Source organism: Helicoverpa armigera, chromosome 4 (genome assembly GCF_030705265.1).
Source record: "Helicoverpa armigera isolate CAAS_96S chromosome 4, ASM3070526v1, whole genome shotgun sequence".
In the NCBI taxonomy this organism is placed as follows: Eukaryota; Metazoa; Arthropoda; class Insecta; order Lepidoptera; family Noctuidae; genus Helicoverpa; species Helicoverpa armigera.
The window spans coordinates 5,953,582-5,962,930 of record NC_087123.1 but is presented as its reverse complement, the minus strand read 5'-3'; the positions used below and the strand labels follow the sequence as shown (position 1 = coordinate 5,962,930).

Sequence of the window (9,349 nt, the reverse complement as noted above, 5' to 3'; positions counted from 1 at the left end):
GACACTGTATCATAGGCGTGGACTCGGACGGAAATGACCAGTCATCGCCACGTAATTCCGTGGAAATCAACATTACTTACTTATATGTTTAATTAAACCACGATGTGTTTTATGATGACTTCGGTGTATTTGTCAGACAGGTATAAGTAGCGTTGTTGCATATATAAGCCACACCTCATATCATAAAGGTAGGCAGGTATCTGTTTTGTTTCTACGCAAAATCTACTGGATGGATTTTGATGAAACTTGGCAATCATAAATTATAATGCACATTAATCAAGTGCCTGATTGCTATGCAAAGCATTTTTAAACCCTTTCTTATATTATAAAAAGAAAATAAACTCTTCAGCTGAAGACATTTAAATGAAATAGCAAATGGATATAAGTAGCACAGAAAGAGCAAACTATTGCTGAAATTTTGCATACATACATAATAGATATCAATCAATATTTCCTCATTTAGATTTAAGAATGCAGTTTAAAGAAAAAAAAACAAAAGTTGAAATATTAAACACATTTTAATTACGACCATTATTAACTAAACCTACTACATTACTTCTTGGACCCTCCAAAGCCGGAGAAACCCATTATCTGGGCCAGTTCAGACTGCGCTGGACTATCTTCAGGATCCTCAGACTCCATGAGCTTGCGTTTCTTGTCACGACGTCTTTCACGACGCTGTTCCTTAACCCTGGCTTCTTCTTCAGCGGCTTCCCTTAATCTGGTGTCTAACTCATATTCACGCTTCTTTTCCTCTAGTTTACGCTTGTTCATTGCAAATCGTGCTTTGACCTGTAATTTGAATTATATGCATTTCAATAGGGTACATTATATCTATGTAGTTCAACATGTAGGAACGTAATGTAAGTAGATTTTACTTAGTATTTAACACACAGATGTTGTGAGGTTTTTTTAATAATATCTGCCTTAACCTATTCCCACTTAGTTTGGGGTCAGCTTCCAGTCTAACTGGATGCCACTGAATAACAGTGTTTTACATCGTGCTACTGCTTATCTGACCTCCTTAGTTATAGTTGTGAACATTAAACATAAATGTCAAATTATCCTAGTGCATCTAGTTGAGGGCCACGTCAAGAAAAACAACTACTACTATTATTATATTTATCAGATAATGACTAACCTCCCACCTGGTATTAATGTCAAAGAGGATTATACTAAGGAAGTAATTGAAAAACGGAAGCAACTACAACCACAACTAGAAGAGGAGACGAAGAAAGGTAACATCGCTTTTTTTAAACATGACAAGCTGATAGTGAAGAAACCAACAGACAAAGCCAGAGACAAAAGGAAGAGAGAAGATTCGGGCTCACCCAACTCATCAACCCAAAAGAAAATTAACTCGAGGGAAACCTCAAAACCTTCATTCACTAGGAGTGTTCCAAAAAGCAATATTCTCGACTATGTGGAACGTAGCAGAAATAACTCACAAACTGAAATCTCAAAAAACTAAGACTGACCACCGGCACAACAAATACCACAACACTACTACTAGAAACTTCAACAAAAAGTCCCCCAAGCCGGCTGGTCCCCGTGGGGGTCACCGACCACAACCCTCCAGAGAACTCCAGAGAACAACAAAAACACAACAGGCATTATGGAAACTCTAAAAAAGAAAATAATGAACTACATAACTTAAAAATATGCACCTATAACATAAGATCATTATCATCAGAAACAAGAATGTTAGAATTAAACAACGCAATAGAGAACATTAATTGGGACATAATAGGACTCGCTGAAGTTAAAAGAAATGGATACCATATAGAAGAACATGAAAAGTACATTTTTTGTTACATAGGTGAAACAGCGGGACTCCATGGCGTAGGCTTCTTAGTAAATAAGAAATGGAAAGCAAATATCGTAAGTTTTATTGGTGTATCAGAAAGAGTCGGTTTGTTAAAGCTGATATTTAATAATGTGCCCATGTCAATTATACAAGTTTATGCCCCTACAGAGAGCTATAGTGATGAGGATAGGGAGAAATTCTACATGGACATACAAAAAGCACAAGAACAAGCAGATAAGATGCTATTAGTAATAGGAGACTTTAATGCAAAAATCGGCCAGCCTAAACTTGAAGAAAATCTAATAATGGGACAACATGGTTATGGGCAAAGAAATGCAAGCGGCGAACGACTGATACAATATGCCTATGAAAACAAATTGTCAGTGATGAATACATACTTCAAGAAAAAACAGTCTCGAAAATGGACCTGGATATCCCCCGATCACAAAACAAGAAATGAAATAGACTTCATACTAAGCAAAAACCCTAAAATAGTCACAAACTTAGAGGTGCTCAACAAAATAAGCTTCCCATCGGACCATAGAATGGTAAGGTGCTCTATAAATATTCAGATGCCAAAAATTAACAGAAAGTCATTTAAATCCTCAAACAACATACTTAAGTCAACTAAAGAAAAAGAAACATATGTGAGAAACCTTAAAAAAAATGCAAAAACACTGTATGAAACCACTAATCACATAGAAGATATACAAGTTCTGAGCAACGAATTAGAGAAAACAATCATAAATAGTCTAAATATGGGAAAAGAAACCAGGAAAAAAGAATCCAAAATTGTAAGTGACCAAACGTTGAAACTAATTGCTAGACGCACAGAACTCCTATCCACAAAAGGAAAATCTAAAGCAATGAGGCGCGAATTAACGGAACTCTACAAAAAAACTAACAAAGCAATCAAGAAAGACTACGAAATCCACAGAAGGAATGTCATAGAAAGGAATATGACTACATTCAGAAGCTCAAAAAGAGCTTTTAAAGAACTTACAACACATAAAAACTGGATACAGGGCCTAACAGACGAAAAAGGCGAAACAAAGGACAGAGCAGATATAATCCACCGAGCCACTGTTTTCTACTCAGATCTCTATAGAAGCCCAGCCACAGAAAGAGACCAAGAAGATGAGAATGAGGAAACAGAAACTAATACTACAACAGAATCTCAATCTGCCTTGGAAAGTATAACCGAAAGGGAAACAGACTTACATATAAAGAAATTAAAGGTCGAAAAAAGTCCTGGACCAGATAGTATCCCCAACGAAGCCTTGAAACTTGGAGCACCTGCTCTGGTAACCTATCTGACAAAGCTCTTTAATCTAATTATAGAACAGGAACAAATACCTAAACAATGGTGCTGCTCAGACATAATATTGCTATATAAAAAAGGGAACCCGATGGACATTAACAATTACAGACCCATAAGTTTACTATCTACTATCTATAAACTGTTCTCCTCAATCATTCTAAGTAGAATCAACCCAGACATAGAGAGAAATCAACCAATGGAGCAGGCGGGTTTTCGTGCACACTACTCTACAATGGACCACATTCATGCTACAGAACAAATCATAGAAAAATACAAGGAATACAATATGCCATTGTACATAGCATTTGTGGACTACTCCAAAGCCTTCGACAGCATATCGCACTCGTACATATGGAAGACCTTGCGCAAGAACAACATCAACGAAAAATATATTAATGTGCTGAAAAATATCTATGAAAAGGGTACAAGCCAAATAAAACTAGACAGGTAAGGAGAGGAGTTCAAAATTGGTAGAGGAGTGAGACAAGGGGATCCTCTCTCACCCAAACTATTTATAGCTGTCCTCGAAAACATATTCCAGAACCTAGAGTGGAAAAACAAAGGCATATGGATACTAAACACAAGACTAACACACCTACGATTTGCGGATGACATAGTCCTTTTCAGCGAATCTGCAACAGAACTAAAGAACCTGCTACATAGCCTGAACATCGAAAGTAAGAAAGTGGGACTTGAAATGAATGCACAGAAAACCAAAATTATGACTAACAGCTCCATGAAAGAAATAGAAATAGAAGGCAAACCCATAGAATATGTAAAAGACTATGTATACTTAGGAAAACAGATTTCTTTCGAATCAAACTGTAATGAAAATGAAATAGATAGAAGAATAAATATCGCATGGAGGAAATACTGGTCACAAAAGGAAATCCTTAAGGGGAAATGCAGTCTACAGATGAAAAAAATAATAATGGATTCATGCATTCTCCCAAGCCTAACTTATGCAAGCCAAACCTGGGTCTACACAGAAAAGGTGAAAAACAAAATTCAGTCCTGCCAACATGCCATGGAAAGAAGCATCTTAAAATTAAGGAAAATCCAGAAAACACGGAACACAGACATCCGAGATAGAACAAAAATAACAGACGCACTACAGCACAGTCTTAGACAAAAATGGAAATGGGCAGGACACATAGCTAGATACCAGGACAGAAGATGGACCTATACTACTACAAAGTGGAAAGGCCCTATAGGAAAGAGGAGCAAAGGTCGACCAAGAAAGCGATGGGTAGATGACATCAAGAGTATAGCAGGAGATGAATGGATGCTAACTGCCAAAGACCGGGACAAGTGGCTTAAGCTGGAGGAGGCTTTTACCCTAGAGGGACTACATAACAGTAACAAATAAACAATTAAAAATGTGAAATTCTATAACAAATGTACTGTTATGAAGACAAATAAAGCTTAAATAAATAAGATAAGAATAATTACTAAACATCATCAATGATAATATATTTCCTTTCCCTCATAATAATAAACACAGTAAAAGGTTACATCAAGGAATAAGAAAGGAATACCAATACACTGTCATAAACAGTTTTAACTTGGATTTACTTTATGCCATGTTTATTAGGTACGGGCTTAGGGCTGCCATCTCGAATTTCGCTAAGCCCGGACAAAGATTAAAAAAAAACCCAGACATTTGACGTAAATCGCATTTCTTCCCCGGACTGCTCTTACACCGAATGAAGTTAGTGTTTTGTACCATAATGCCGATAAATACGTAAATACAGTAAGGTGCTTTCTTACATGAAAAGTGTCCGGGTTTTCCCCGGACGCTTCTTGAAAATCCGCCCGGACAAAACATGGACAAATCCGGGGAAACCCGGACGGATGGCAGCCCTATATGGGCTCCATTTCACTACACAAATAAATTGTATCTACCACTGACCGACTGACTGGTATCAGTAAGTCTGACACCAGTCTAACCAAGGGGTATTGGGCTACCCGGGTAACTGGGTTGAAGAGGTCAGGCAGGGCAGTCGCTTCTTGTAAAGCACTAGTACTCAGCTACATCCGGTTAGACTGGAAGCCGCCCCCAACATAGTTGGGGAAAAGGCTCAGAGGATGTAAAATTAATTGTATCTACAAACCTGATCCAATGAACTCCTTTCAATTTTCATGGACATGCCAAGATTACGTTGATGTTTCTTGCCATTGATGTGGTCCAAAAAGTTGATAGAGTCTTTGACAACACAATCACAGACATTGCAATAGTAACCTCCAGACTGCGAGGTCGGTGTATTCTTTGTGATCACAACGCTTTTACCAAGCTTGGAGTCTAAGTCAACTTTGTAGTCTCGTTGTTTAAGGAGCTCTCTCTTTATAGGTGGGGCTGAAACGTTCCATGATATTGATTAGTTATTGTTGTAAGATGACAAATGATATTATATTTGATATACTAAACGAGTGGAGACGTTAAATATGTCAACGGGTTTGAACAACGCGGTATAACTCAGAACAATGAAAGGTTTTTACATCAAACTTGTTTCTTTAAAAGTTGCTTCTGTTGTTTGCTAATGTAATGAGGGTTCACTGTTGAGGCTGTTGCCTTACAAAATATGGTCTTATTGACAGGTGAGTAAGATTACCTTTCTTTTTAGCACGTTCTTCTTCTTCTATTTCAGCTTTTAACCGATCTGCTGCAATTCTTTCGAATTCATCTTTATCCCATTTTCTACGATGATCATCTGGTCTCATCGTCATCTTGGCGGATTGTGTCTATGTCTAAGGGCACGGAAAAATAGTTGTATTGCTTCTGTTTATATTTGTTATTTATTTCCTCAACAATAAAAATACACGCAACGCTAAAACGAGGGCAGTGTTTTGTGAATTTAATTTGACATAATTGACATGTCATAAAATGTCACTGTCACTTTTATTTCCATCGACAAAGCGTTTGTGAACAATTTTTTTTTATAAGCACCCTTTTGGGAACCTTGCATATTAATCGAGATTGTTTGAATGTATTACGGATTTCAAAATGTGCTGCTACTTAAACGTGGAATTGATGTTTGAGTTAGTAAAAAAACAACTCTCCAAGAAAGCAGCTTAGTTATGGTGTTCTCTCCTGAATGATCATTTATCTCAGTTCGGGCTCAGATATGTACGGGTTTTAGTTCATTTAACTTAAGCAAGATGACGCTACTCACATATAAACTGCAGTAAGGAAGGAGAACATTATTCAAATTAATGTTTAAGTAAGTATAGTATCTTTATTTAAGGGTGCGTCCACATCTGGCGAATGCGCAGCACGCGAGCCGATCGCGAGCTGTCTGCGAGCTGCGCGCGTGCATTTTTGTTCGTGCGCCGCTTCTGCGCCGCCCGCCATCTTCGATAGTACTGAGCCAATATACGGAACTGTAAGGGCGAGAACTGATTGCGCGCAGATCGCGCGCCGCTCGCGCGCTCTATACGAGCCTTGCGTGAGTTGCGCTAAAGAGGCGCACCGAACTATTGCAGTGACTGCACGCGCGCAGCTCGCGGACAGCTCGCGATCGGCTCGCGTGCTGCGCATTCGCGGCGCATTCGCCAGATGTGGACGCACCCTAATAAAAAGGTAAAAACCACGAGCTAATAACAATAATAGGTGTTGCCCGGGTATATAATGTAGGTAAGTATTTGTATTTTTAAATAAATGAAGCAGCAGCATCAAACAAAATCCTAATAAATGGTCATCAGAGTACCTACCTAATACAAGTCCGAGGAACGGCTGATGAGGCAAAGTGACGACATTACGAAGGGAGCGGGAAAAACTGATGGGGGTAATGACGCTCAACGCTGAGTATCCAATAAAAAGAGTTGATGAGGGACCGACACTCCTATAACGTTGTAAGAACATCAATTTATTGGCTTTGAATGTTATTTAATCGATTTCAGCTTGTATTTAGGTGCAAGCGCGGATTTCGTAGCAATAGGGCTTGCGAAACGGTGCGAAATTATTGCGCTATAAAAGAAAAAAGTTGGCCATAATTCTTGACCCGTTATCCTAAATGCAGATTACCTCTGGACATGATCATTAACCAAAGATTATTTATCTACTTGTCATAGATAGCAAGCATCAGTGATTTATTAGCTTACCACACTGTGTGATAATTTGAGGAGGCTAGGACTGTGAAATATTTAGGTAGATAAGCACTTAAATCATATAGTAGGAACTTGCTGCAAATTGTCATTATTGGTATGGTACTTTCTAAAGCTAGTTATCTTGGTACCCACTAACTGGCATTACAACGGTTCATCTTACAAATATTTAATTGGAGTCTAATTCCACGCTTTTATCAATTCATATCCATGCACTTCTATAAAACATATACCTCTTGGCGTAGTCAGCTGAAAACCTCAACCTGTGTAGGGAAATAAAATACATACGAAAATGTTGTAGATTTAGCAGAATATAACACAGCAGTGCTCATAGACAAGCATGGGTTAATGCGACGCGATTTGGGACAAGAAGCCTGACGAAGTGACGTCATGAAGAGAACGAGCGCGGCCGCCCGACCGTGACACATGGCATGACTATAATATTATTATGACGAGAAATTTCTTCATTTTGCCCTTTTTGCCGGCGAGATAGCAGTTATCTATCATGTCTCTTGTTTTTTTGCTGTAGTACCTACGTAGTTTATTTATTAAAGTAAATATTGGCTTCATTTTTTGTAGAGTTTATTCTTTAAATATTTTATATTTTTGTTCTAAGTTATACTTACCTATTATGTTTTAGTGACACAAGTTCATACACGATTCGTAAACGTAAGTTGAATAATGGGTTTAAACATAATTATACCTAGTAAAGAAAATAACTTATAAAGCCTCTGTCTCAGCTTCTTTTCAGGTCAACTGACATCAAAACAAGTTTTTTTGCAGGGAATAATAAAAATATTTTGTAAACGACATGTACCTACGTCTACTACCAGATACAGTATACTACGCAGCTACGAAGTTATAATAATGCTACGAAACGGCTACGAGATGCCTATGATTTGGCTACAATGTGGCTTCGAAGAGGTATCGAAAAAGGTGAGAAGAATGTAGTTAAAATGTAGCTAACGTATTTTGTGCCTGTTGTAGTTTGTCTTTTATCTTGTCTATGTTCGTACATATAACAAGTTAACAATAATGGCACCTACTTATCTACAGACTGTTCAAAACTGGTTTATACTCACCTAGGAATTACTAGACACCGTTTAAAGTAAACCGTTTTTTTTTCAGTCGCTTCCAATGTAAATTGCATTGGTCCCGCGAGGGGGACATAGCCTGAAAGAATTGACGAGGAAGGGTGAACCCGTGAAGCGAGATCCAACACACGTCGAGTGTGTGACAAATTGACTTCACCAAATAAATTGGCACAATTTTCTTTACACGTCATCACCTTAACAGTCATTAAGCTAACGCTAAATCGTTGGTTCTTAACGTAAAAAGCCTCTTTTTCAGAGTATAAAGGGAGCCATTATAAAGATGAGTTCGTAAGTAGACACTGGGATACTTTGCGACTTGGATCTATGTTAGAGTTAATGTGTGTGAGATACCGGCGTTATTTATCACCACTTACCGTGATACTTTCGCTTAATATTTTAACGGTTGATGTGTTATAACCGGAGGTCATTTATAATATTTCAAGCGGAAAATGTAGAGTGAAGTAAGGACGAATTACAAGTTATAATGGATGTAATCTTGGGTCGAATTGGTTTGACAACATTGAAGCGGCGCGGCGGTAATGTTCGTTGAACTGTGTGGATGTAAAACATGTCACTAGGGATTTGCATGAGATGTCTAGGTGTTGCGGCCGGCATCGAGCGAGCCGGAGAGAACGCCCCCGGCTGTTTCTGCTTCAATAAATCATCTCTATCTTACCTTCTAACGTATAATGAGGTTCGATTGTTTCGTTGAATATTTATAACGACGTCGGACCGCGAACGGGAATATATGTTCTGATATCGAACTCGTTATTACTTATGAGCTCAGGTGAGTAGGTATTTTACTAAGATAGCAGCAGATACAGGCTTATCAACATTTTTAATAAAAGCGTTTAACAATGGTTTTAAGTAATCAAACAGTAGGTACCTACGTACCTACTGACTAGTTTTCGCAACAAAATATTTATTGATATTAAGTTGGTCGTTGCTACAATCTATCTTAATATAAACCACGAGCAAACTTAATTCACCTATCACAAAGCGAGGAATTTCTAATAAATCTTG

General features: G+C 38.0%; 1 protein-coding gene across 1 annotated transcript; it reads right to left on the bottom strand.

The window, feature by feature from the left end:
* Positions 1-499: 499 nt before the first annotated feature.
* On the bottom strand, positions 500-6,020 carry LOC110384179 (zinc finger matrin-type protein 2). Its single transcript, XM_021345325.3, has 3 exons — positions 5,741-6,020; positions 5,243-5,484; positions 500-792 (listed from the first exon to the last, which is right to left on the bottom strand). Exons 1-3 carry the CDS (start codon positions 5,853-5,855, stop codon positions 553-555), a joined length of 597 nt encoding a protein of 198 aa, XP_021201000.1. The 5' UTR covers positions 5,856-6,020; the 3' UTR covers positions 500-552.
* Between the last annotated feature and the right edge of the window lie 3,329 nt (positions 6,021-9,349).

What these genes read in the sequence shown, in the direction of transcription:
- LOC110384179 (XM_021345325.3), bottom strand. Translation starts at nt 5,855, where the DNA reads ATGACGATGAGACCAGATGATCATCGTAGAAAATGGGATAAAGATGAA. An exon ending in AGAACGTGCTAAAAAGAAAG is followed by an intron (nt 5,485 to 5,740) that starts GTAATCTTACTC and finishes GGAACGTTTCAG; the next exon opens with CCCCACCTATAAAGAGAGAG. An exon ending in AAAGGAGTTCATTGGATCAG is followed by an intron (nt 793 to 5,242) that starts GTTTGTAGATAC and finishes TTCAAATTACAG; the next exon opens with GTCAAAGCACGATTTGCAAT.